Raw genomic sequence first — 26,802 nt, 5'->3', positions numbered from 1 at the left:
CCCACCCAGTGTGGAGGGTGCTCCTCCCTGTGCAAATGCCCCCGAACCGTGGTGCAGCCGCTTGGCAGCCTTGCTACCCGCCGGAGTCACCCATGGGCTCACCGCCCATGTGCTCGGCACGCTGTGGGCACCGTGTGCCGCCGGCTGGGCATGTGGCTGAGCACCCCTGGCCCCGGCTGCCGGGCATGGGGAGGGGGTCTAGGGGGCAGGACCCGGGGGGCTTTGGTTGTTGTCCTGGGGCAAACACACACCGGCTGCGCCGAGGCCACGCGACCGCTCCGTGTGCCGGCGGCAGCGCCAGGGCCTGACCGGGGCCACGGTGTGGGACCCCTCCGGTTTGGACCCCCGGCGCTCCCCGTCCCGCCAGACCCGCCATTCCCGCTCCCGAACCCCATCTCGGGCAGCCAGGCCTGTTCCTCTGGTTTTGGGACAATTTGCGCCAAATCCTGGGCCCGGGGGTGGGGAGTGACGTTGCCGTGGGTTGGGGGCGAGCATCCTTCGCGGCGGTGGGGGGGGGTGGGGGAGGTTGTCCCCAGGTAGGGTGGGCGTCCTGCCGGGCCCCAGCCCGGGGGGCGATGCTGCCCGGGGCCGGGGGGGGGGGGGGGGGGGATGCTGCTGCCGCCGCCGCTGCCGTGCCCGGCTGTGCCGCCCCTCCGCCCGCCCCCCCCCTCGGGCGGAGCCGCCGCAAGGCCGGGGTGACGGGCGCGGGCGGGCGCCGGTGCGTCAGCGGGGCGGGAGGGGCCGGGCGGGGCCGGCGGGACGCGGCGCGGCGGCGGCTCGGGCAGGTCAGCGCCGGGGGGGGGGGGCCGGGGCCGGGGCCGACGCGCTGCGGGCGAGGGGGGGCACCGGGGAGCCCCGGGGAGGGGGGGCGCGGGGAGCGGGGCCGGGGACTCCCCTGCGCCCCGGACGGACCCTGCCCGGCTCCGCCGCGGCTCCGGCCCGGCCCGGCCCCGCTACCCCCGCGCAGGAAGCGCCGCGGACACGCGTGGGATCCGCCGGGTCGGGATGCGCCGGGGGAGCCCCAGAGCGGGCCGGGCCCAGCGTCAGGCCGGGCCGGGGCCGTACCCGCGGTGCAGGTAAGGGCGGCTCGGCCCGGCTCGGCTCGGCCCGGCGCACTGCGGTGCAGCCCGGCTCCCTCCCGAGGCCGCTTTTGGCCGCCCCCCCGCCCAGCCTGGGCCCCTCCGGGCAAACCCCCCTCCCCCCCCCCCCCCCCAGCCCACGGGACGGCAGCCCACCCAACCGGCCCAGGGCCATGAGATGCCACAGCCCCCTTACCGGGGCACGGGGGAGGGGGGGGGGGAGGGGGTGTTTGGCGGGGGGAGCACCCGAGGGGTTCGGCGGGTCCTGGCTGTCCCGGCACAGCCCGGTCCGACCGGTTCCCAGAGGTGCCGGGTGCTGGTGCCGGGAGCTGCAGCCCTCCCTGTCTGCGCTCCCCAGGGATGCGGGTGCCGTGAGCCGGGCAGCGGGCACCCATGACGGACCTGGCTTCGCCCGCGGGCGAGAACCCCTTCGCCTTCCCGGGCGGCGAGGAGGGCCTGGGGGATGAGAAGGCGCTGGTGATCCACAGCCAGGCGGAGGAGGAGGCGGAGAAGGAGTTCAAGTGCATCCTCTGCGGGGAATGCTTCGGCCAGCAGCCCAGCCTCGCCCGGCACCAGAAGCACCACGCCGGGGAACGCACCTTCATCTGCGCCGAGTGCGGCAAAGCCTTCAGCCTCAAGCACAACCTCATCATCCACCAACGCATCCACACCGGGGAGCGTCCCTACCAGTGCGGCGTCTGCCAGAAGAGCTTCAGCCTCAAGCAGAACCTGCTCACCCACCAGCGCATCCACAGCGGCGAGAAGCCCTTCTCCTGCCAGCGCTGCGGGAAGCGCTTCCGCGAGCAGCGCTTCCTCCTCAACCACCAGCGCACCCACGCCGAGGACCGGCCCGGCACTGCCGCCGAGGTCCAGCCCGGCGGCAGCCGCTCGCCGGAGCCGCCTGAGGCAGCCGGCGGCCCCTTCGCCTGCGCCCAGTGCGGGAAGGGCTTCAGCTGCAGGAGCAGCCTGGCCACCCACCAGCGCAGCCACGGCGGGGAGCGGCCCTTCGCCTGCCCCGACTGCGGCAAGACCTTCAGCCAAAAGGGCTCCCTGAAGATCCACCGGCGCACCCACGCCGGCGAGACCCCCTTCGCCTGCGCCCAGTGCGGCGAGAGCTTCGCCCAGAAGGTCAACCTCACCGCGCACCAGCGCACCCACGGGGCCGAGACCGCCCTCACGTGAGCCCCCCCCTCCCCACCTCAGCACCCCCTGCCCGTGCCGGCCTTCCTCCAACCACAGGTCCTGGCAGTGCCTGTGCCACCCCCGACTTTGGGGCTGCCCCACCAGGGTTCTCCTCCTGTGTGTCCCCCCCAGCCAGTTTCCCCCCAGAGTGCTGCAGGAGCACCTGGTGCCCCGCTCACACTCCCTCCTGCAACGGAAAATTCTGTCCCAGGGGAGTTGGGGGTCACTGGACGCTTCCCCAGGGTTTTGGGGCACGGGACAGCCCTGTCGGCATGGTGCAGGGAGCTGCCGGCACGCCTGCTTGGGGCGCACAGCCCAGTCTGGCCACACATGCAGCCATGCCCAGAATGATGGGGTGCCAGCAGCCCCGGCTTGGCCTGGGAACCCCTCTGGCCGTGCTCCTCACCCACTTCCCACCCCTTGTCCTCCTGCTGGGGTTTTTCTCCTGATGGTCACGAGGCCGGTCCCACCAGCTCCAGAAGCCTTGGGCCCTCCCGTCCCCCACGCCAGGAGGAGCCTCGCGCAGTCCGCGTGGTTCCCTGGGAGCCCTTCCTCCCCCTCGCCCGGCACCGCAGCCACACAGCCTCATGCTGCAGCTTAAAGCCCCCAGGCCAGGGCGAGAGACCATGGAGGAGGGAGGTTTCCCCAAGGCATCCTCACACGTCCCCCTGCCCTGCCTTGGCTGGCGTGGCTGTGGTCCGGTGCCGTGAACCCGTTCACCACCCAGCATGGCCGGTGTGCCGGGTGCTGGCGTGGGGTAACCTCTGCTGTGCTTGCTCGCCCAGGGAATGACGGCTGCGACTGCCAGAGCGGAGCCGGATCTCAGCAGCCACCAGCCGCTGGCCACACACCGCCTTTCACAGGGAAGGAGCCGCACCACCACGCTGCCGTGGGCCCCACTGGGGAGAGGAACGTGAAGAGGAGGAGGCAGCGGCTTGCCCCGGCTGCGCGGAGAGCCCCCAGTGGTGCAGAAATCACGCGAAATAAAAATAAAATAAAACACAAAGCTTGAGGTTGGAGACTGCTTCCCCACCGGCAGCAGCTCCAGCACAGAGGAGTGACTGCGGTGAGGCGGGGAGCTGCACCCCACTGCGGCAAGGCAGAGACTCCCAGCTAAGGCAGCGCAGAGGTCCCGGTGCGGTGCCAGCAGCAAGGAGCTGAAGGACGACCCGGAGGCAGCAGGGAGCACCTGGCCAGGAAGGTGCGGGGTTGGGGCGGCAGGGAGGACCACAAGTGCCTGGTAGGCGGGAAGGCTCTGGTCCGGAGACATGCCGACACCGAACGGCGGTGGAGAGCCAGAGCCTGGCTGGGAGAGGTGAGCCACAGCTGGGATGGGAATACCGCCCTTCTCTGCCATGCTGGGCATGTGTGGCTGCAGGCAGGGACTGGCGCATGGCACGGTCCTGGCTCCCGGTGTCGGCGATGTCCCGGTTGCTGCCGAATCCTGAGGGACCTGGGCCAGGGCTCCCTCCTGCAGACCCCCTTCTGCATCCTCGTGTCACCCCTTGTGTGATGCCCTGGGCCAACCACAGGCTCCAGGACAAGTGTCCAGGGTTAGCGTCCCTGCAAGAGGGACATGTGGCACTTTGCGACACTCCGGCCTTCACCCCACACAGGCAGCGGCATCGGCAGCGCTGCCCATCCCCAGGCAGGATGCTCCATGTGGGCAACAACAAGGTGGAGCAGCAGAAATGCATTTTCGAAACCCAGGGATGTTTTTCCCCCAAACTTGTCACTCTGCACAGGGCCGTCTCGGCATGTGCTGCCAGCCGGGCTCGGCTCCTGCGGCTGCGGGTTGCTGGCCAGCGCCGCGCTGCCCGCAAGCTTCCCCTCAGCTCCGGACGAGAAGCAAAGCTCCATGCGGGTGCCTGCACAGGGACCCCCCGCGCTGCCCCGTCCCCCCGCCGCTTCATTTGCCGCTGCTGTGTGGAAATGCAGGTACTTTGATGTGTATCATTAAATGAATTAAAGCCTGGAATATCCCACGTCTCCATCTCCCTGGAAGCTTGTGGAGCATGGGGAGGCCTGCTGGGTCCCCGCACTTCCCAGGTCAGCCTGTCTCCAGGCTGGGCACGCAGGGCAGAGCTGGGGGAGCCATCCCAGTCCTCCTGCTGCTGCTCTTACCCAGCCAGGGTCTCCTGGAGAGCAAGTGCAAACATGAGAACACATATTTAGCAAAAAAACCCAAGTTATATTCCTTATTTGTGGTTCACAATGTGCAGTCAAGCCAGGAACCGTGTTTAAGTGAAGGCTCTGGGTGTTGCACGGCGGGGGGGCGCTCTGCCAGGGCTGGGAGCCTGGGGAACAGCCGCAGCAGCTGCAAGGGCACATCAAGGCCACCCCTTGCCAAGGACGGAGCTGCTCGGACACCGGCATGACCAGCTCCATGCTGCTGGCAAGCAATGGGCCCCGTGGCCTTGCTCTGCAAGGCACCGGCTCCACATGGCTCCTTCCTCTCCAGCATGGCTTGGGGGGGTTTCTCTCACATGAGTGGGTGTTTGAGCATTGTGCCAGCCGCAGCGGGGCTTGCTCCTGTCTCCCACTCACTTTTCCATGCTCTCCAGACTGCCAAAGGATCCACATGCTGGTGGGACAGTGGTGGAGCGAGACCCCGGCTCACCCTCTCCAGCATGCCCCTCACAGGCGCCCATCCTAGGCTCTCCTTGCCCGGCTCAGCGGCTGTCGCTGCTGTGGGGCTCGGATGGATCCTGCACCGGGGATCAGTGGAGCATGTGCTGCACCTCCGCTGTCCCAAGGGAGGGACATAACAGGGACGAGCAGTGGCCAGGAGCAAAGAAACCCCCAACGCAAGCTCTACATGAGCTCGGGGACCACTCCACGGGCTCAGGCCAGGCATGCTGGCCAGTGTGGTGAGCCTGAGCTTGGCCATTGCTGCCAGCCCCCAGGCACCCTGCCCCAGGTGCTGCCAAGCACCCAAGAAAAACTTCTTGTTCTTGGCGCTGCCAGAGCACCGTTCATTGCTGGCATTTTGAGGATAATGTGCTGGAGCAGGTTCCTCGCATGGCTTACACGGCCGGCATGGGGCGTTTGCTGCCAGTGTGGGGATCGTGGCTGAAGTTCTGTTCCTGACACATGGGCTGTGGTGAGCACAAGGCTTCCCTTCCATCACGTCCCAGTCCCCTATGGTTGTCTCTGCCCCACAAACCCAGGCAGCACGGTCGCCATCCCAGTACGGCCCCAGCCCAGCATCTCCCGTCCCTGCCCTGTCCCTTGTCGCTGCTGGGCTCTGCCCTGCCACCCTTGCCGGTTTTACGTCAGTGGTTCCCCTTTGCCCAATGCCCACCCTCGTGCAGCTGTCTGCACAGAGCACTCGCACTGCTAGTGGGGAAAAATCACCAGTGGAACAGGGCCCCCACACACCCCAGGTTGTGCACACGTGTCAGGGGCAGCCCCATCTCCTGGGGTTCCTGAAGTCTCTGGGATCTCGGGTTCTCTGGGACTGTGTGGCCCTCGATCTCTGGAGTTGCTGGATCCTTGGCCATGCCTGCGTGGATGGGAATGGGGCAACAGTGCCTGGCAGCAGAAGTCACAAACATCTGAGACCCCAGGGAGGCTTCAGGGGAAACCCCGGTGTCACAGGACAGGACACCTGCCCCGCCAGCAGGACGTCACTGCCCCAGCACAGCCATGTGCATGGGCAACGTCTCGCTTTCTCCTTCCCACGCCCTTAATTTCCAGTAACAGAAGCTGAAACTCGGACTCTTCCCCGTTTCAGTGTGGTTTGGTGCTTTTGCTGCACCTGGCTGTGGCACCCACACCCTGCCAGGCCAGCGGAGCCACAGGTGGCTGGAAGCACCTGGAGGGTGGGGGGGGGGTCCAGGACATGCGAGACCCCACAAATGGAGGTGGCACCGAGGCCGAGCACGTATCCTCCACGGTGGGAAACGGGTCCCTTGGGGAGATGTCAGCCCATGAGCCAGCTGCCACGCAGTGGCTGCCTGGCAGAGCCATGCTGGAGCAGCACACCCCGGCCCCACAGCAGCACCGCTTGACCCCCAGAGACATGCAGGACCCCCCTTTCCATGGGGAACTCGTGCCAGAGAAGCTCTCACAGGGCAGCCCCATGGGAGCAACATCACAGGCTCCTGTTTTCACCCATCCTGCTTTCCACTCACCCAAAGTGCTCCCGTAGCAAAGTGCCCCCCGTGCCCTCCCACCCCTGTGGGCACCAGGGCACTGCAGAGAGCATCCCTTCTTCAGTCCATCATCCCAGAGCAGCCCACCCCTTGGGGTAACGGCTCCAAGGACAGCGGTGCTGTGGTGGCCTCAGCCAGCCTGGGCTGCACCCAGGAACTGCTGCAGCCCATAGCTGGGGCTGGCACTCGCGGTGGCACTGGGAGTATGGCACAGGCACCAATGGTGGCATGCAAAAGTACCAGGAGCGTGGCACAGGCAACCGACGACAGCGTGCAGAGGTACCGGGAGCGCTGCATGTGCACCGACAGCGCCGTGCAGAGGTACCAGGAGTGACCCAGGACTCAGGGGCACACCAGTCCCACCCACCCCGCAGCTTTTGCTTCTAATTTTAAATGTCAGATGTGCAGCCGCGGGTAGGAGGTTTGTGGTCAGTGTGGGGTCGCAATATGGGGTGAGGCGAGGGGCAGGCAGGAAGGGGGGGCTCTGGTGAGCCTTCCTCCCGTCTGCTGTGCGCTCCGGCTGTGCCTTTTTAGGGCCCATCTTCCCACAGCACAGGCAGCATTTCAACACCCCATAGCCTCGTGCCGTGGGGAGAGGCCGGTGCCGCGAAGGGTCTGCGTGCCGCCCCAGCTGCAGCACGAGGACTTTGCCACAGGCGCTGCCACTGCCACTGCGGCTGCCACTGCCACTGCGGCTGCCGCTCTGCACACGAGCAATTCCCGGCAGCTCTGAGAGTCTCCAAGGGGACGTGGTCTCTGCCACCCCCCAGCTCTCCGCCTGCTCGCCCAGGAAGGAGCCTGAGCCCCGGGCCAAGCCTTGCTGCCGTGGGCAGAACAAGACCCTGTCCAGCCTCGTTCTGTGCACTAGCAGAGAGGCACCAGGAGAAGGGACGAGCCCTGCGGCTGCAGGGGGGAACTCTTGCCTTGGCACTGGCTCCAGCCAGGCAGCACGAAGGTACCAGGCTCGAGAGGCAGGGGAGGGAGATGTGTGAGGTTTTATGCTGGCTGGAAGGTTTTTTTGAGGGGAGGAAGGCAGTCCAGGCATGCCCAGGCAGCCAGAAGAGCCTTGCAGGGAGGGAGCTGGTTTCTCCCTGCACAAAGCTGGTGCAGTGCCTGTTTTGCAGGCAGGAGGACCTGAGCAGGAGGGCAGGCTGTGCGAGAGAGCACTTCAAAGGTGTCTGGAGGATGTGACTGGTGTCCCCAGACCCCCCAGGCAGCCCTGAGGATGGTCTCCTGGGGGGACAGCCCATGCGGACACCCCAGGGACCTGGGACAGGCAGCACGGTGGTGCTAATGTGAGTTGTGTATGTCTGCTTTTGTCCGTGCAGCGTGGCTGTGGCCATCCAGTGTGCTCTCATTCCCATGCTGCCCAGGGAAGGCAGGGGCTTGGGGATGAGGCTCCTCCTGGTTGGGAAGAGTAGGGCAGGGAAAAGTGCCACCAGCAACACCCTCCTCAGAGAATGTGTGTTCAAGTTTGTGACCGAGCTGGTGATTGTGAGCTGTGTGCAAGCACAAGGGTGCTGCGATGGCGAGGACATCACGGTCACTGACACAGCTGATATTTTTGATCCAAAGGCTGCCATCTGTGAGGTGTACAAAGAAATTACTCATTGCATCAGGCTGTCCTCCCCAGGCCCCCATATGCTACTGCTGGGAACCAATCTGGGCCAATCCATCGAGGAGGTCAAGGAGGCTGTACAGAGACTGCAGGACATTTTTGGAGTTGATGTTTTGAGGTACACGATCATCTTACTCATGCAGAAGACCTGGCAGGGAGGTCGCTGCACAATTCCTGTGGTATTGCGGCAACAGAGCGCTCCAGGACCTGACCCTGCGCTGTGGGAGCAGGTACTGCGGCTTCAACAACAGAGCAGTCGGTGCTGAACAGGGCCAGCAGGTCACCAAGCTGATGGGGATGGTCTGCCACGTGGTGCAGGAGAATGGGGGTGAGTGGTACAGCAACAACATGTACCTGAAGGCCAGTTTAATGGAAAAGAAAGTGGAGTATCACATGGGGAGGTACAAAGCAGAGTGGAATATGAGGGAGTGGTCCAGAGCTATGCCATGCAGGATAATTGTGGGTTGTGGGATAATTGTCCTTGTTCTTCCTCTGTTTTCCCTGATTTTCCTTCTTTTTCCTGATTTCCTTATTTTGTGGTAGCGATGAGTCACAGAGTCACAGGAACATCAAGGCTGGCACAGACCTTTGGAGATCATCTAGTCCAAGCCCTGCTCAAGAAGGGTCCCCCCAGCGCTGGTTGCCCGGGACCACGTCCAGTTGGGTTTTGGACACCTCTAAGGATGAAGACTCCACCACCTTTCCGGGCAGCCTGTGCCAGTGCTCAGTCACACTCACAGTGAAAAAGTTTCCTGATGTTTAAATGGAATTTCACATTTCTGTCTGTGCCCATCGCCTCTCGTCCTGGCACCGGACACCACTTGGTCTCCATGAGGTGAGGAGAGGATTCCCCCTCAGCGTCCTCTTCTCCAGGCTGAACGGTCCCAGCTCTCCCAGCCTCTCCCCCTCTGTCAGATGTTTCAATGTCCCAGTTGTCTTTGTTGGACCTGCTCCAGCGCGTCCACATCCATCTGGCACACAGAGCCCTCTGCTCCATGGACACATGCCACTCTCCAGCCCCAGGAGTCCTCATGTAATTACCACATGTTTCCGAGGGAGATTATAAACTAAAATACTTTAAACCCACCATGCCTGGCCTGGCACCATCCCACCGCAGTGCCATGTGCAGCCCCAGGCACCCTGATTTACTGCTGTGCATGCAGTTGCTGCTGCCACTGCTCTCGGAGATGCCACCGAATGCTTGCTTGTCATGTGTGATGGAGACACAAAGGCTGGTTTGGAAGGAAGAGGAGAAATGGCAAAAGACCTTCTCTGCCAGGCCAGGTGTGCGAGGGCAGCTGTGGGACCTGTCCTGTTCCTCAGACCAAAGCGGTGCATGCCCCAGGGCACGGTGTTGGGACCTGTCACCCTTCTCCTGCCACTGGTGTCCATCGGGGAGCTGCAGCTGGAGTCAGCCAGGCAGGGCACATTTTGTTTTCCTCCCCAGGTCAGTGAAAATAGAGATGAGGGAAGACCCATGCAGACAGTCTGGGCAGTCTGGCAGGGCCTTTCCATCAATGCCTGGGGTCTCTCCCTGCTGTCTTGGGGCTTTCAGCTCTGTCCTGCAGTGCTGGTCCTAAGGGTATGAGCATGGGAGATGACAGCAAACTCCTCCCAGGTCCAGGCCAGCTCATCTGGGTTTCCCATGCAATGCAGTTTCATTACAGGAACTCAGCACAGCCGCAGATGCCTTGAGGGTCAGCAAAAGGCTCCACAGAGCTCAGAGCATCAGCAAAGCACCAGGGAAAAAGAAGGGGTCCTTCCACAGGGATCTGCTGCAGAGTGGGAAAGTGATGGGTCTTGGGTCTGTGCGGGGCCATGGCTGGGGCCACCGCCTGCAGTGGCTCCAGGAACAGCACTGGGGGTGCCTGATGCTCGTGCTGGAGATGTCTCTTGAGCCAGGGTATATTGGGTTTGCATGACAAGGTTTCAGTAGCAGGGGGGCTATAAGGATGGCTTCTGTGAGAAGCTGCTAGAAGCTTCCCCCATGTCACATGGAGCCAATGCCAGCCGGATCTAGGACAGACCCACCACTGGCCAAGGCCAAGCCCATCAGCAACAGTGGTAGCGCCTCTGGAATAACAGATTTAAGAAGGGGGAAAAGTTGCTGTGGGACAGAAAATGCAGCCAGAGAAAGGAGTGAGAACATGTAAGAGAAACAGCCCTGCAGACCCCCAGGTCAGTGAAGAAGGAGGGGGAGGAGATGCTCCAGGCACCAGAGCAGAGATTCCCCTGCAGCCTGTGGAGAAGACTGTGGTGAGGCAGGCTGTCCCCCTGCAGCCCAGGGAGCTCCACGGGGGAGCAGATCTCCACCTGCAGCCCGTGGAGGACCCCACGCCAGAGCAGGGGGATGCCTGAAGAAGGCTGTGATCCCGTGGGAAGACCACGCTGGAGCAGGCTCCTGGCAGGACTTGTTACCCTGAGGGGGACCCACGCTGCAGCAGTCTGTGCCTGAAGGACTGCAGCCCATGGAAGGGACCTGTGTTGGAGCAGTTTGTGAAGAACTGCAGTCCATGGGAAGGACCCACATTGGAGAAGTTCATGAAGGACTGTCTCCCATGGGAGGGACCCCACGGTGGAGCAGGGGAAGAATGTGGAGTCCTGCCCCTGAGGAGGAAGGAGCGGCAGAGACAATGTGTGATGAACTGACCCCAACCCCCATTCCCCACCCCCCTGCGCTGCTGTGGGGAGGAGGCAGAGAATTCGGGAGTGAAGCTGTGCCTGGGAAGAAGGGAGGGGTGGGGGGAAGGCATTTCAAGATTTGGTTTTATTTCTCATTACCCTGCTCTGATTTGATTGGTAATAAATTAAATTAATTTTCCCCAAGTCGAGTCTGTTTTGCCTGTGACTGTAATTAGTGAGTGATCTCTCCCTGTCCTTATCTCGATCCACAAGCCTTTCGTTATATTTTCTCTCCCTGTCTAGCTGAGGAGGGTAGTGATAGAGCAGCTTTGGCGGGCACCTGGTGTCTAGCCAGAGTCAACCCACCACACAGGGAAAGTCCAGCCCAGTGGCTCAGCAGGAAAGCAGCCCAGGGTGTGAGCCTTCTACCAAAGGTCCCATGAACAGGCTTTTTCCGTGGATGCAGTGAGCTCTGGGCATTGCAGATAACGAAGCTCAGGGCAGGCGAAAGGAAGCACAGATAACCTTGGCTTTTGCACAAAGGGCAGCTCCCCCTCCTCACCCGCGGCCCAACCTCCCTAAACAGCCCACATTGCCCAGGTCTTCTGAGAGGGAGGATGCCCTTCCCCTGCTGTGGCCCAGGACACACACCCGTCGTCCCCCCCCAGTGCAGTGCCTGCTGAGTTCACAGGGCTGAAACTCCTCTGCTCCCTGGGGAGCAGGGACTGATTGCCCTCCGCCTGAGCCTCCCAGGGCTCAGCATCACAGTGAAAAACAGTTGTATATGGAACCAGTTACAGTCCTTGTCACAACTGGGAAATGCCATCATAAAACTAACAGACAGAACAAACCATAATTAAAACAAAAAACTGGGACAAGTATTGCATTTCTAAACCCTGAAAGATATGGTCAGCCCTGAAGTGGTCAGGCAGTTGGACTAGATGATCGTTGTAGGTCCCTTCCAACAGAACTATTCTATTCTATTCTATTTCTATTCTATTCCAATTTCCTTTCTGCAAAACAAAGAATTAAAAATGGCTTAAATAATCAGAAAGTATGTGGAAGACTCATATGACAAATTTAGAGGGAAATAGCTTTAGAAACTCCATTGGAGTTAAAATAAATGAATTTCCTTCTAAAAACATTCAATCAGGACAGAGAACTGCTTTTTCATTTTGTCCTGGTTTTGGCTGGGATAGAGTTAATTGTCTTCTTAGCAGCTGGTATAGTGCTATGTTTTGGATTCAGTATGAGAAGAATGTTGATAACACACTGATGTTTTCAGTAGTCGTTAAGTAGTGTTTAGTCTAAATCAAGGACTTTTCAGCTTCTTGTGACCAGCCAGCAGGGAGGCTGGAGGGGCACAAGGAGTTGGGATGGGACACAGGCAGGACAGCTTACCCAAACTGGCCAAAGGGATATTCCATACCTTGTAACATCATTGCCAGGGTATAAACTGGGGGGATTTAGCCGGGGGGAGGGGGATCACTGCTTGGGAACTAACTGGGCATCAGTCAGTGAGTGGTGAGCAATTGCATTGTGCGTCACTTGTTTTGTATGTTCCAATTCTTTTATTATTATTATTATTATTGTCATTTTATTATTGTTACTATTATCATTATTATTTTCTTTCTCTCTGTTCTGTTAAACTGTTCTTATCTCAGCCAACGAGTTTTACTCTTTTTTTCCCTGATTCTGTCCCCCATCCCGATGCGGGGGGGGGGGGGGGGGGGGAAATGAGTGAGCGAGCAGCTGTGTGATGCTTAGTTGCTGGCTGGGGTTAAACCACAACACATTCTTTGCCCCAGATATTTGTAGGGTGCAGATAACCACGAGAAGTTAATGTTCCTGTAATGACCTGGTGTGTACTACCAGTACAGACAAACTTGAAGTTTGTTAAACTACCATTATGGAAATGCAATTAAAATTTCCATATCTATTGACTTTCAGTTCTCATTTGGAAAGAAACATTGCCCAAGCCTTGTTCATGGAAATCATAACCCACACCCTAAAAGCAGGTATTACAACATTTTTGGGTTTTTTCCCCCTGGAATAATAGCAGCAGAATTTAAAACAATTTACCAAAGGCACCTGTGCATTTTGTCGTGGAGTTTCAATGTTACAGCTTCTGATGGTTATGGTTTTTCCTCTCCAGATACAACGGCTGGAATTTAACCATTGCCTGTGAAGTGTGGCAGGGCATGTTAGAGAGAATGTGTGTGGGAAGAGATTTCTCTGAATTGCAAATCAGCTGTGCTGAACAAACAGCCTAGTATCGGCTGTCACTGAGGAGCCAGTTCTGCTCTCTAACAGCAGAAACTGCACAATAATCACAGAAATGGGAAAGTATGGAAAAATATCACCTCCTCCCTATGGGATGCGTTTTTAGTTGGGTACTTCTTGTCCCCACTGCTCTGTGCCCACAGCTAACACATCAGCTCTGTCTTCCTCCTCCACACAAGAACAGGGCTGCCAATTTTTCTGGCTCAAAGGACTGAAGAGGCTTTTACTAGAACAAGTTTTGCCTTCAAAGTTGCCAGGTTGGGCGTCCACACACCAGAATATAAAGGCTATTCATGATGTAGCTGCACCTCCGGTAATGCTGGGCACTCGAAAACACTCTCATTTCCCGTGTGAAACCACTGAATCCTGAGGTCCATCTAGTGGCTGCTCCCTGAAGGCTGAGCTGGTGGCAATTGTGTATTAGGGGACCCAAGGAAGGGGCCGAGTGGGGCACAGATGGAAGGAAGAGGGTGCAGCCATTAAACACCATCACCCGTGGAACTAGGAATGGAGCTTGGCACTGCGGGGATGATCCAGTCCCCGCCACCGGCACCCAGTCATGGTCCTGCTGTGACAGGGATAAAGAGTTGCTGCGCAGCAGGGGCTATGGCACAGACAGAGCTGTCAATAAGGCGTAAGCAGAGAACATGGCCCAATTCCCAGAGCAGAGAGAATAGGAGGGCGACTGGATCCTTTCCACTGCCCCTGTGTAACCAGTGAATGCTGCAAAACCATCCTCACACCAAGATATCTCTGCAACCTACGTAAACTTCACCTGAAAATTAACCGGAAAACCTAGTGAAGGAGGAGGGGGAGGCAAAGAGTTCTGTGTTCATGTAGAGAGCGGCTGAGGGAACCAGGGTTGTTTAGTCTGGAGAAAAGGAGGCTGAGGGGAGACCTTATTGCTCTCTACAACTACCTGAAGGGGGGTTGTAGTGAGGTGGGGATCGGTCTCTTTTCCCAAGTAACAAGCGATGGGACTAGAGGAAACGGCCTCAAGTTGTGTCAGGGGAGGTTTAGATTGGAGATTAGGAAAAACTTCTTCACTGAAAGGGCTGTCAAGCACTGGAACAGGCTGCCCAGGGAAGGGGTTGAGTCACCATCCCTGGGGGTATATTTAAAAGACATGTAGACATAGCGCTTAGGGACATGGTTTAGTGGTGGATCTGGCAGTGCTAGGTTAATGGTTGGACTCGATGATCCTAGCAGTCTTTTCCAACCTCAATGGTTCTGTGATTCTGTGATTATGGGTCGAGACCCCACCATCAGTGAGGTTTCTTAAGGTGAAATCATCACCATGGCTCAGCAGGCACTAGCGGTGGGGCAAGGTGAGCCCCCACACCTCCCTGGCCTTGCTGGGATCTTGCTGCATGCAGGGGTTGTGCTTGGGAGCTGTGTCTGCCTTCCTGAGCCTGGAGGCAAAACAACACCAGTTCCCCCAGCTGTCCCTCAGAAGACTTGTTCTCTAGACCCTTCACCAGCTTCGTTGCCCTTCTCTGGACACACTCCAGCACCCCAATGTCTTTCCTGCAGTGAGGGGCAGGAAACTGAACGCAGTACTCAAGGTGTGGCCTCATCAGTGCTGAATACAAGGGGACGATCACCTCCCTGCTCCTGCTGGCCACACGATTTCTGATACAAGCCAGGATGCTGTTGGCCTCCTTTGCCACCTGGGCACACTGCTGGCTCATATTCAGCTGGCTGTTAGCCAACACCCCCAGATCTTTTTCTGCCGGGCAGCTTTCCAGCCACTCTTCCCCAAGCCTGTAGCACTGCATGGGGTTGCTGTTGTAGCGTTCGCTACATATCCAGGTCCTGCAATTAGATCACTGGTCGGCCCGGACCAGGGAAAGAGACAGATAACACACACAGTGTGAGCACCAACTTCCGCCTTTTATTGTGCAGTTAATTCCTTTTATACTAACAAGGGTAGGCGGGATTACAGACACATCATAGGGCTGCAACTAACCCTCCGTCTTTCCGTGACATCGCGAGATCTTCCTAACGCCGTTCCCTACAGCTGTGACCCAAGTGCAGGACCCGACGCTGAGCCTTGTTGAATCTCACGCAATTGGCCTCGGCCCCTCGATCCAGCCTGTCCAGATCCCTCTGCAGATCCTTCCTACCCTCTGGCAGATCAACACTCCCACCCAGCGCGGTGTCATCCGCAAACATTCTGAGGGTATTCACCATAAAGAAATAATTAGCAATAATTACCATAGACCATGATTACTAAATAATGAACAATGAGGTAAATCCCACCGGGCCTCTGAGCCCTGGGACACAACAGCCGAGGAGGCCGCACCGGAAGCCGCCCCGACAGACCAATGGTGGCGCCGCTGCCGATCACGTGAGGGGGCGAGGCCCGCGCGGCGCTCAAAATGGCGGCGCCGCCATCACCGCGCTCATCCGGCCGAGCGTGGCCCGGCCCCGCCCCTTTGGGAAGCTGGGGCGGGTCACGTGGGCACTCGACCACACTTTCCGGTCGGCACTAGCAACCTTTTCTTTTCCCGGAAGAGGCGTGGCTCCGGCCGGAAGCACATGGGGGAGCGACGGCGGGAGAAGCGGCCCCTGCCGCTTCTGCGGGGGGGGGGGGGGGGGGGAGGTGTACGTCACGCGGCCTACTTCCGGCACGCAGCCTTGCGGGTGGCTGGCCCACCGGAAGCACCGGTCTGAGGCCCCGAGCGGTGGCCCGGCGGGGAACAGGCCACCCGCCTCCTCCCGGGCGCCATGGTGGGGCAAACGCAGGTAGGAGCCAGACCCTGGCGGAGGGTGGCCCGGACCGCCCTCCCCACCACCGGGCCCCTTGTTGCCCGGCTCTGCACGGGCCCCCCACAGTCCCCCTCAGGCCTTTCTGTGGGGCCTCCTGCTGCTCCGCCCCCCCGCAGCCGCCATCATGGCTCTTCTGACTTCCTCCCCCCCCCGCCCAACATTCCCCTCCCCGTCACATTTTTCCCCCCAGCCCCCCCAACACATCCCCTCCCCAGCCCCCCCCGCTACTGCGCACCCCTCTGCCCCCCCCAGACCCCCCCGTGACCTTGCCCCCCCCCAGCCGCCCCTCTCGTCCCTCTCTTTCCACAGCCACGTGGCTGAGCGAAACCAGAGCCCCTTCCTACCCGCCGGCTGTCCCTTGGGTGTTGGCGGGCCGGGCCGCGCGGGGTCACCGTGGGTTGCTCTGGCTGCTGGGTACACCACGGGCTGCCCTGAGAAGAGGCCCAAGTGCCAGGCAACATCTTCCTCAGATGTTGTTTTCTGAAAAGCCATAATTCCCGTGCCCCCCTCCCCCCAGGGTGCACGGCCTCCTGGGGAAGCATTGTGCTTTGGCGCTTTAAATCTCACGTTCTGGTGGCTCTCCCGGGGGTGGAAATAGCGCCTAGAAAATAAAACCTATACGAAACCCTTCTTCCCTGTGGCTGTGGGCCTCCACACACGCAATCCTCGTGCAGCAGGAACCGGTGACCTTCGAGGACGTTGCCGTCTATCTGAGCCGTGCAGAGTGGGATGCCATTGCAGCAGGGCAGAGGGAGCTGTACCGCACCGTCATGCTGGACAACTACAAGCTCTTGACATCCCTGGGTAACCTGCGGTTTTAACTCCAGGGCTCAGACATCAGCCGGGAGGGGGCCACGGCTAGGGTGGGGAGCCTTCTGTCATATTTGACTCCATCAGAACCATGCTGCTTCCAGTGCTTTGTGGGGCTGATCGGTGTGTTTTGAACTATGGCTACAGGGTTGGGATAACTGCTCCAAGCACCTGCAGTCCTGGGGGAGTTTAGTGTTGGAAAAACACAGTATTTGGGTCTCTTTGAGCTGGTGGCCGCCTCTGAAAATGTAACTGCAGGTGAGCTGCCTGCCCTGAGGTCAGGCGGTGACCTGGCAGGGGGTCATGGCCATGGGCCAATGACTCTGTCCCCTCCCCTGGGTGCTCAAACTGCAGCGGGGCAGGAGTAGCACATACCAGGCAAGGCGCAGGGGAACACACCCATCAGAGGACAGCAGAGTTCCCTGAATGAGTAAGGTCCCTTCAGAGGACTTGCCTGCTGCCACCAGGACAGGACAGAGATCTCTGTTTACCTGCATAAAGGGTCTGAGCTGGGCACCTGGGAGATCATCCCATGCCCTGGAGCTGGTTCTAGGATGAGCAGCAGATAATCCCTTGCTGGGAAAGCCTGTCAGCGGGGCTGGGAGTCAGTCCCATACTCCCATCAGGGCTCTGCCCTTGTCTTTGTGAATAAATTAATCTCTGGCAGCAGCTCTGATGTCTCTCTTGCTTTTTTCCATGTTTTGGTGTTGTTTCTGCTTGGGCTTTTCTGGTCACAGTGAAGTGCAGCCTGGGGTGTCACAGAGAAGACCTTTATTTTCTCCTGTTAACAATGTATTCCTACAGTTTGTACTAGAACAGCATGCTCTGCTCCACCCCCCAGGCTACCCAGGCCCCAAACCTGACGTTTTATACCGGATAGAGCATGGGGAAGAGCCATGGGTCTGCACACCGCAGAGCCCAGTGAGGTGGGATGGACCCGACAGTCTCTCTCCAGGTGAGCAGGAACAACCCAACCCCCATAGGACCACTTACCTTGACAGGGAGCGGTGGCATGTTCCAAAGGCTGCGCCAAACTCCTCTTCTCTGTAGCTGTGACCAGCGTGTCTCTGGGGTTCCCACTTGTCCTCCTGTCCAAATCCCTGCCCTCCTCACTGCCTGTTTTGAGGCATCTCTCCCATTTCCCTCTGGCCCTACAACCCTCCGTGCACAGGGCAGCAGCAATGTCAAAGGGAAACAGAGGCTGCCTGCCTCCCTGTGCAAAGGCTGCAGCTCCGCAGAGATGTTGCTGATCTGCTGCTGCTTGTACACCTCAACCTGCCGAGAATCCTTCCCTCTTTCAGTCATCCATGAGCAGGGTTGTGGCTTTCTGGCTGCTGGCGGCGGACAGGGCTTCCTCCTCTGGCCCTGTGGCTGTGGAGCAGAACGGCTTCCTCTGCCGGGAAGGTGACATCTGTCTGGTTTCCCTGCAGGACACAATGGGGACGTGAGCTGGCTGGAGGAGCCTCCCTCAGGCTGGTGGCCTGGTGCTGGGGGCTGCCATGCGCTGGAGGAGAGGATGCAGACCCCCTGCTGTGGTGAGTCCTGGTCCCCCTGCTTCCTCACCACCGGGCTCTGGAGCAAAGAGCCTGAGGTGGGCTCCAGCCCCATCCCTGTCCCTAACTGCCTGTGCTGCACCTGGTCATCACTACTAGGGCTCCCCCCACCCCTGTGCAGGCAGCATCCCTGGGCAGGGCTTGACTCTCCTGCCCACCCAGGCAGCCCCTGAAGTGGGAAGAATGGATTTTTCTTACTGGCTGTCAGCATCTCCCCTGTTCCTTCATCGTGGTCCCTCTCTCCCTGTTGCCATCACAATGCCCCAGCCAGGAAGAAGGCAAACTTTTCCCAACCCTCTCTCAGCAGGAGGACAGTGTGTGCAGTGGCGTCTCCGGTGTAGAAGACTGCTGAACAAGTTCAAGTGTCTCGAGGATAGGAGCGAGCTGCCGCCAGAGGCAGCCAGCAGAGGAGTGGAGGCAGTGGAAAGTGGAGACCAGGCACAGACGGTTTTCTTGCCTGGGAAAGAGGGAGAAGTAGAGGATAAACAAGGGGTTGAGGCAAATGTGACACAAAGCAGAGGATCCCCACTTCGTCCAGTGATGGAACAGCAAAACAAAAAGGCAGATGCTCAGAAGCGCCTGCGTCATAGCTGTAGGAAGAGGTTTCAAAGCAATGCCCAGAAGAGTCGATGCGCTCTGAGAGAAGTGACATTTCTCCGGAGAAAGAGGAAACTGTCTGTCGAGTATTTGAATGAGACTATTTTGAAAGACCACTGTTACTGTGTGGTGAGTGAGACACAGTTCTTGTGTTGCACCCCACATCCATCTCCTCTGAGAGAACATGACTACTGCAGGAACCGCCAGGCTGGTGTCTTGGCACTTAAGGACCACGAATACTGTCACATGCACAGGATTTGTTATCGGGGCAGAGTTAATAAAATTGTTAATCTTACTGGTAAGGCTCGGGCCATGCTTCACAGGCTGGCAAAGCGAAAATCCCAAATTGGGCGAATCATCAGGAAAGCCAAGCGAATTATGTGGCTTTCCAAGCCTTGCACCAACAAGACGTTAGAGTTTCCCCAGGATTCTTCTAGTGCCGGCTATCTTTCTGAACCTGCTGTCCCTCCTGCTAAGGCAGAAGACGACCCCACGAAGGGAATGTGTGGGGCATTTTGTCCTCCTGCAAAACAAGAGACTGTGCTGTTGCAAGGGGGCACGTCAGAACCACTTCATGCCCCTGGGGTGTCTTTTGAACCCACGGCTGCACCCCCACCCTCAAATGCTGCTGCGGAGGTGAAGAGGGAAGCGACGCACCCCAAGGTGTACGTACACTGCGAGACACAGAGGATGCAGCTGATCCAGAGCCCTGACACTAAGCAAAATGTTGGAGAACGTGAACTTGTTAATTCAAATTACATATCACTGCATGATGCATATAAAATGGTGATGCGGACTGTCAACCACATGTTGGACTCCGTATGCCATAACTTTGAGCTTGGTGGCTACTCTCAGTGTAAGGATATCTGGCCCATCATCATTCAGATAGACAGCTGATTGTCAGCAGAAGGTCAGCAGTGACTCGTGGGTATTCAAGGTGAACAGTCAGGACCTTCTTCCCTCCAGCAAAACCCACTGAAGTGATTTAAGAGAAGAAACGCTGTGAAAGGTGTACGGAGTGGATTAGTGGGTATAAAACTCAGTATGGGGCACCTGCTGGGGAAACTGGGATTCTCTGGAAGGCTTCAGGGAAAAGGCTAAGGGAAGGGGGAAGGATCAGTGTGGATAAAAGGAGGAAGCATGGGAAAATGGGGCGAAAGGGGAAGGATGGGCATCTGCGTGTGAGCAGGCAGCTGGTCAGTAGGTTTTCTGGCTGGGTGGTGCCTGGTCATTGCGGTCTTCCCCATCTTCTCATTAAACTATATTAAATTACTGTCCATGTTGTCACACTTTCAGGTCTGTCCATCTGCATGCGGGCTGCGCTCGCAAACAAAGGAGCAGCCGCTCACTGGGCCCAGGCAGGGAGGAATCCCCTGGGGTTGTTGGGGCACCGAACTCAGCTGCCGTTAGTGCTTTGCTCTGCTGGATGCAGGCAGTGTGCCTGGCTTTCCCCACCAGTAATTTAAGCAGAGAATATGGAGAGAAATTTTTAGGGTACAGTATTAAAGGGGAACTTTGGTTTTTGATGAGACTTTCCAGCTATCACTTATAGAAGCAGGCAGGGATGTACTGTGCAGAACCCTGCAGTGTTCTCTTTCTAAAATTACTGAAAAAAAGCACTGTTCAGCAGATCTCTGTACGGGGGATGCTGTTACGGCTGCCAGCAGAAGATTGGTCCCTGACCAGGAGGTGAAGCTCCCTGAATTCAACCACAGGAGATGCCAGGATGTGAAGGACACTGGTGAGAGAAGTGGCAGCATGTGCAGGCAGTGCCGGCTGGGCTTCGGTGGTAGTCAAGGGGGAGCTGAACCCCCAGGGGAGGGAAGCAAAGTCTGGGACCTTCTGGAAACAAGAGTCTTGCAAGAGCAATAGTGCTCGTGGAACCACAACACTCATTCCAGACAAGGCTGAGATTACTCTGGTAATAGCAGAAAGGCCAAATTTGGGTATAAGGGTAGCAAAACTGGCATGAATTTGTAGTATTTTGTATCAGAAACAGTGTGGCCAGCAGGACTAGGGCAGTGATCGTCCCCCCTGTACTTGGCACTAGTGAGGCTGCACCTTGAATACTGTGTTCAGTTTTGGGCCCCTCACTATGAGAAGGACATTGAGGTGCTGGAGCGTGTCCAGAGGAGGGCAACCGAGCTGGTGAGAGGCCTGGAGCACAAGTCTTATGAGGAGGGGCTGAGGGAACTGGGGTTGTTTAATCTGAAGAAAAGGAGGCTGAGGGGAGACCTTATCGCTCTCTACGACTACCTGAAAGGAGGGTGTAATGGAGTGGGTGTCGGTCTCTTCTCCCGGGTAACAAGCAGTGGGATAAGAGGAAATGGCCTCAAGTTGTGCCTGGGGAGGTTTAGATTGGAGATTAGGAAAAGTTCCTTCACTGAAAGGGCTGTCAAGCACCAGAACAGACTGCCCAGGGAAGGGGTTGAGTCACCGTCCCTGGTGGTACATTTAAATAGATGTGTAGATGTGGCGCTCAGGGACATGGTTTAGTGGTGGATCTGGCAGCGTTAAGTCAACGGTTGGACTCGATGATCCGAGCGGCCTCTTCCAACCTCAGTGAAACGCGAAGGGGACGGTTCTCTCCGCCTGCGCCTCCTGAACGACCCGGCCACCGCAGCAGCGCTCGGGGACGGACGGACGGACGGACGTCGTGGCTCCCGGCAGGCCAGCTGACACCGGCCGGCGGGCAGAGCGGCGTTTGCCCCGGCCCGGCCCCCGGAAGCGGCTGCGTCACCGCTCGACGGAAGGATCACGTGGGGCGCTGCGCCAATCCTGGCGGCCGCCACAAAATGGCGGCGCCGGTGAGGGCAGCCAATCGCGCGGCCGGCGGGCGTCACGCGGGGCGTGGTGGTGCAAGGAGTTCCGGGAGAACCGTACGGCTTCCGGGTCACGGGAGCGAGCTGCGCTTCGGGGGAAGGGGCGGGCGGAAGGAGGGCGTGGCTCTTCACCGGAAGTGCGTGCGGATGTTTACAATGCTGGGGACGCGCCCTTTCCGTTGCCGTGGTAACGCGGGACGCGGCCTGCTGCTTCCGGGCAAGCGGGCGAGGCGGCTCCGACCGGGCCCGCGGCCGCCGTTCCCTCCCCGGGCCCGTTCCCTGCCCGTCCCGCCCGGAGCAGCGCCATTCCCCGTCCCCCCCCGTCCCGCTCCGGGCCTCTGCCGGCGAAGGAGCGTGCGGTGCCCATTTGGCGGGAGCCAGTGACCCCCGAGGTCCCGCCTGCAGCCTCCTTTTTATCTAAAAAGTAGTTGGTTCTCTGGATAGTCACAAAATCGACGGTTTCTTGCTACGAGCAATCTTAGATCGAATGCAGTGAGACCTCCAGGCTCAGGGATTTGTCTGACTTATTTCCCCAGTTCCCCAGTGTCGTGCACCAAGGCCGGTGCTCGTGTTTTCCAGCTGGTCTCTTGGCAGCTCCCTATGCTGGCTGCTGCGTAACCACTTCTCTGGATTTTGTTTTCTTTAGTAAAGACAAACTTTCTAAAGATCCCGTGTCTCCTGTGTGTGGTTCTTCCTTAATTCAATTCTCTTGTCCATGATGTTATGTGAGTTCTTCTCTAAATTTACCCTCTTGTCCTGGTTTTGGCTGGGATAGAGTTACATTTCTTCCTAGTAGCTGGTACAGTGCTGTGTTTTGGGTTCAGTATGAGAAGAATGTTGATAACACTGATGTTTTCCGTTGTCACTAAGTAATGTTTAGTCTAAGTCAGGGATTCTTCAGCTTCTCGTGCCCAGCCAGCGAGAAGGCTGGAGGGGCACAAGGACTTTGGAGGGGGAACAGCCAGGGCAGCTGACCCCAACTGGCCAAAGGAATATTCCACACCATGTAACATCATGCCCAGTATATAAATTGGGGGGACTTGGCCTGGGCGGGGGGGGGATCACTGCTCAGGAACTAACTGGGCATCGATTGGCGAGTGGTGAGCAACTGCATTGTGCATCACTTGTTTTGTATAGTCCAATTCTTTTGTTATTATTATTATCATTATTATTTCCTTCCTTTCTGTTCTATTAAGCTGCTCTTATCTCAACCCATGAGTTTTACTTCCCCCCCCCAGTTCTCTCCCCCATCCCACTGGGAGGGCAGGGGTGAGCGAGCAACTGCGTGGTGCTTAGTTGCTGGCTGGGGTTAAACCATGACACCTCTCTTTAATTCCCCTTGCTGGTGGTACTCTTTATTCTGCCTGTAGCATTCACATCCCAACACCAGCAAGTGCAGAGCAGTTCTCAGGGGAACTTGGGGTTCCCCTGGCACCTGCAGCTGCTCCAGGACCCCACTTTATTGATGCCAGGGATTGCAGATGGGATGAGGAGGTGGATGGAAGAAGAGGAGGTGCCCCAAGACACCAATTTTGGGGAGATGTTTCCTCCAACCCATCCCAACCCAGCTTTTGGCGTGACAGAGGGGGATCTGCCCCGTCCCTTGTCCACAAGTGACAGCGCTGCCCACACCTGCCCGTCCCTCTGGCCCCACTGAGGTCCCTTGCTCTGCCTGGCATCCTGCGGTGACAGCTCACTCCAATCAACCGCGGTGGGCAGCTGGACACTGGGCTGGGTGCCCCGGAGCAGCCTCCACTGCTGATATCAGGGGCCAAGGTCCAGGTGGGGAGCACACAGCAGCACCGGGACAGCCTGAGTTGGGCAGCTGTGCCCCTACGCAGCACCATGAGGCTGTGGCTGCTCTGTGGCTTCGCTGCCACCGTGGCCCTTGTGGCCGTGGCCCGAGCCGACCACGGTGACTCGAAGAAGGTTGCACGGGGGAGAGAGGTTGGTCGTGTGTGGAGGGGAGTTCAAGCTGGGGAATAACGGAGGCCAGGAGAGGGGAGACTGCACGGAGAGCACCGTGGGGAGGGAAAACCTCCCCTGGCATGGCACAGCATGGCACGGCTCTGGCACCACGGGGACGCCAGCTGCACTGTCACCAGCACCCTGCGCTGAGCCTCCCATGTGGGGAGATGCCAAATCCCGGGAAAGCAGCTTTACCCCCTCCCTATTCCCTGTGCTGCCCTGGGCACTGGTGGGGCTGAGGATGGGCTTGGGGCACGGAGGTCCAGCCAAGCCCTTCACCCCGAGGGCCAACGCCACGGCGGGGGGGGGGGGGCACACTCTGTGGGCATCCCGGGGGCTGTGTGTTCTGCCAGGGCCCCTCTTGCAGCCGCAGTGCTTGCACAACCAGCAAACATTTCGTCAGTGGGGAGGTGAGTGGCTGAGCAGGGGAGGAGGGAGGCAGTGGATGCGGGTGGTCCAGCTGCTGCGGGGGAGGACGGGGGCTGCAGCACAAGATGGTGGCTTCACTGTGCTGATGAAAAGCAGGGGAAGGGCTGGGGATAGGGAAGGAGGGTGGGAGCATGTTGTTTCCAAAACAGAGCCCAAAACATGGCCAGGGATCGGGTACCTGAGCAGGGATGGAGCGGGGGAAGCTGGGGAGGGTCTGGGCACTGCTGGGCATGGAAGCAATCCTGTCCCCATCCCGGCATGGCAGCAAAGGGGGCTAGCCGGCCATTTCTCCCTTGTCTCCTGCTCCTCAGGGTGCTCCCTGCCCGCATCTCCCTGCCCGCACCTCCCTGCCCGCACTCCCACCACCCAGCCCAGACTTGGGGGTGCTCACACAGGCACCAAAGTGACCCTGGGCGGCAATGGGCTCCGGCAGAACCAGTAACAACCCTTCCCTCTGCAGGGGATGAGCAGCGGGGGCCGGCGCTGGCCCCACAGACCCTGCTCGGGGTGCTTCTCCGTCCTGAGCGAGGTGAGCAGGTAGTACAAGGCTGCGGCCACATCACACCGCTGAGGTGGCCGCTGTGGGGGCCGGGGCAAGCGGCGTGTGGGGAGAGGAGGAAACTTGGTGCTGCCAAATCCTCGGTGTCACCCCGACGGTGTCCGATGGCCCTGCGGCACTGGCCGTTCCTGCACCCATGTCTCTCCCCGCAGGAGTCGCAGTCAACATCCTGGCATGCCAGGGAGGATGATGATGTTCAGCTGGGCAAGCGGGTGCGTACAGAGCCAGTGGAGGAGGGTGAAAGGTCTGGAGGTGCCGCAACGCACCAGGCGGTGCCGGCCCCTGGCCCCGGAGCTGCCACGGGGGTCACCCTACCCAGGCCTGCCAGCAGGCAGCCCCCGGCCTCATGTTGTCCCCCCCCCCCGCCAGGCTGGCCCCAGGCCTCCCCATCACCTGGGGCCTGGCGTGATGCTGTGCTTGCTCCTGCAGGGGAGAGCCAGGAGGGAGGACAAGGAACCGGCCCAGCCCATGAGGCACCCTGGCAGCGTCCTGCTGCCGTGGCAGGTAATGGCGGAACTCCGGCGGGATCCCCATCCACTGGCAGCAGCGATACACAGGGACGGGGACCCTGGCCATCATGAAAGCCCCCCAGCAAACCCCACCGTGTCTTGCAGGAAGCGCTGAGCACCCGGACGGTGCGGCGAGGAGCAGCGCCAGCGGCTGGGCGCAGCCTTACTCCAGGAGAGAGACGGGGGTCCGGCCACCCCCAGGCTGTGCCGTAGGGCCCACCTGCCCCCTCCCAGCCCTGAGGCAGCCAGGGGGCCTGCGCCCCCCACCCAGGGCACAAGCAAGACTGTGCCTGTGCAAGCTCAGCCCCTGTGTACCCCCAAACTGCTTCTTGGGGCACCTGCCCCCCCTCTTTGCCAAGCCACCAAATAAAGCCTGCGAGCCAGAGGGAGTGGGTGCATTTGTGGAGGGGGGACCATGGCGGATGACCCTCTGACAGGGTGACCCCAGCGCTGGGGATGCTGCTCCCACACCGGCCCAGCTCCTGTACCGCTCAGGGTGGGGTACCCGTCCCAGCCCACCCCAGGCACGTCTCCTCCCAAGGTGTCCCCTTGTCGGTGCAGCCAGGACCCAGCCTGAGCTCATGTCCCTCTGGTGCTGGCATGCACGGCTGCAAACGCAGACCCCCCCACACACAGTGCCCCGGGGACCCCCCAGCATGGGGACAGGGGGCACCAGGATGATCCCCTCCTGCTCGGCCCTTGCTCACATTCCTCCTTCCCCCCCCCCCAGCTGCTGCTGCCTGACCCTGCCCGCAGCTGGACCTGCCTCCCCAGGGAGCGCTTCCCCTCGCCCCCAGCCCCTGCTGTCCTGCCCAGCACACCCCAAAACTGGTGGGGAGGGGAGGGGGGGCCAGAACGGGAGGGTGCGGGGACAGTCTGGCCCCATGCATGGCACCCAGCCAGCAGTACTCTGGCATCCGCAGGATTCTTGCCTTGGCTGGGCGGACAAGGACAGGGAGTCCCAAACCCTGCCCAATTAGCGTTAACAAAGACAGTAACCAGAAGCAAATGGGCGCAGCCGCACCAGGCAATGGCGGCAACCAGGACTTTGCAGCTGATTGGGCTGTAACTGGGGGGGTGTAGGGGGGGACATGCAGGGTCAGGGGAGTGCACTGTGTGTGTCCTGTCCGTGTGTCTCTGGGACACAAGCTCAGCTTTGCTGCTGGTTGAACCCACAATGAGGGAGGCGGCAGCCATGTGCCCCAGTCAGGGCAGAGACCCCAGGCACTGGGCTGGTCTCCAGTGGCCGGGATGGAGGGTCCTGGCTGAGGCAACTGGGGACAGCAGCTCCTGACATCCCTTACAGACCGTACTGGGTGCTACTGGTCTGCACTGGGCTCCAGTGGCTGGGCAGGAGGGTCCTGGCTGGGGCAACAGGGGACTGTGGCTCCTGACATCCCTTAAGAGCGGCCACGGGGCTGTTGACTCTGAGCAGTCCTGTCCCTTTTCCTGTCCCCACCATGGGCCAGGGAGCTCCTGCCAGCAGCCGTGGGGTGCAGCACAGTGGTGGTGGTGGTGGGGATCACCGTCAGCCCAGGGGGACACGTGGGGAAGGTCACCATGTCACTCAGCAGCGAGGGCTTGGTGTTGACGTGCCAGGCAGTGCCGCAGGCCCCATGGTGGGCTCAGTGCCGGCACAGAGGTGATGGCAGCGGCTCTACGGTGTTTGCAGCCACTCTCCTGCCTTGGCCCCTCGGGTGCCGCTTCACGGCATGGTGGCGATGGGCTGCCTGAGCCAAGAAGCTGCCTGGCACGGAAAGTAAGACATGTCAGGGTCCATCTGCCCTGATGAGCGCCGCGTGCCCGGCGGAGAGCGCAGCACAGGCAGGGTTGCTGCCGGTC

The 26,802-nt window shown here is 59.6% G+C and overlaps 3 protein-coding genes across 6 annotated transcripts; all 3 read left to right on the top strand.

Annotated features, from left to right (window-relative positions):
- The first annotated feature begins 731 nt into the window (after window positions 1–731).
- On the top strand, window positions 732–4,231 carry LOC126037615 (gastrula zinc finger protein XlCGF49.1). Of its 2 annotated transcripts, none has more exons than XM_049798063.1 (3): window positions 732–785; window positions 1,438–2,257; window positions 3,047–4,231. In XM_049798063.1, exons 2-3 carry the CDS (start codon window positions 1,473–1,475, stop codon window positions 3,051–3,053), a joined length of 792 nt encoding a protein of 263 aa, XP_049654020.1. In that variant the 5' UTR covers window positions 732–785; window positions 1,438–1,472; the 3' UTR covers window positions 3,054–4,231. The 2 variants fall into 2 exon arrangements, with proteins under 2 accessions (XP_049654020.1, XP_049654018.1); XM_049798061.1 differs by lacking the exon at window positions 732–785 and adding an exon at window positions 883–1,076.
- A 3,579-nt stretch (window positions 4,232–7,810) lies between these two features.
- GIMAP2 (GTPase, IMAP family member 2) lies at window positions 7,811–13,579 on the top strand. Its single transcript, XM_049798965.1, is given in 5 exon segments — window positions 7,811–8,185; window positions 8,187–8,364; window positions 8,580–8,700; window positions 12,814–12,873; window positions 13,366–13,579. Coding segments are annotated over 5 exon segments (948 nt in total).
- A 1,963-nt stretch (window positions 13,580–15,542) lies between these two features.
- On the top strand, window positions 15,543–19,925 carry LOC126037608 (uncharacterized). Of its 3 annotated transcripts, none has more exons than XM_049798040.1 (5): window positions 15,543–15,689; window positions 16,388–16,517; window positions 17,365–17,478; window positions 17,954–18,058; window positions 18,384–19,925. In XM_049798040.1, exons 1-5 carry the CDS (start codon window positions 15,672–15,674, stop codon window positions 19,568–19,570), a joined length of 1,554 nt encoding a protein of 517 aa, XP_049653997.1. In that variant the 5' UTR covers window positions 15,543–15,671; the 3' UTR covers window positions 19,571–19,925. The 3 variants fall into 3 exon arrangements, with proteins under 3 accessions (XP_049653997.1, XP_049653994.1, XP_049653996.1); XM_049798037.1 differs by having other exon boundaries at window positions 18,381–19,924; XM_049798039.1 differs by having other exon boundaries at window positions 16,391–16,517; window positions 18,381–19,923.
- Window positions 19,926–26,802: the final 6,877 nt, after the last annotated feature.

Source organism: Accipiter gentilis, chromosome 4, assembly GCF_929443795.1.
Source record: "Accipiter gentilis chromosome 4, bAccGen1.1, whole genome shotgun sequence".
Lineage (NCBI taxonomy): Eukaryota > Metazoa > Chordata > Aves > Accipitriformes > Accipitridae > Astur > Astur gentilis.
The sequence above is the reverse complement of the archived record's forward strand: the minus strand, read 5'-3'. Positions and strand labels throughout refer to the sequence as shown.

What these genes read in the sequence shown, in the direction of transcription:
- LOC126037608 (XM_049798037.1), top strand. An exon ending in CAAGCTCTTGACATCCCTGG is followed by an intron (nt 16,518 to 17,364) that starts GTAACCTGCGGT and finishes TCCACCCCCCAG; the next exon opens with GCTACCCAGGCCCCAAACCT. An exon ending in GATGCAGACCCCCTGCTGTG is followed by an intron (nt 18,059 to 18,380) that starts GTGAGTCCTGGT and finishes ACCCTCTCTCAG; the next exon opens with CAGGAGGACAGTGTGTGCAG.
- LOC126037615 (XM_049798063.1), top strand. Translation starts at nt 1,473, where the DNA reads ATGACGGACCTGGCTTCGCCCGCGGGCGAGAACCCCTTCGCCTTCCCG.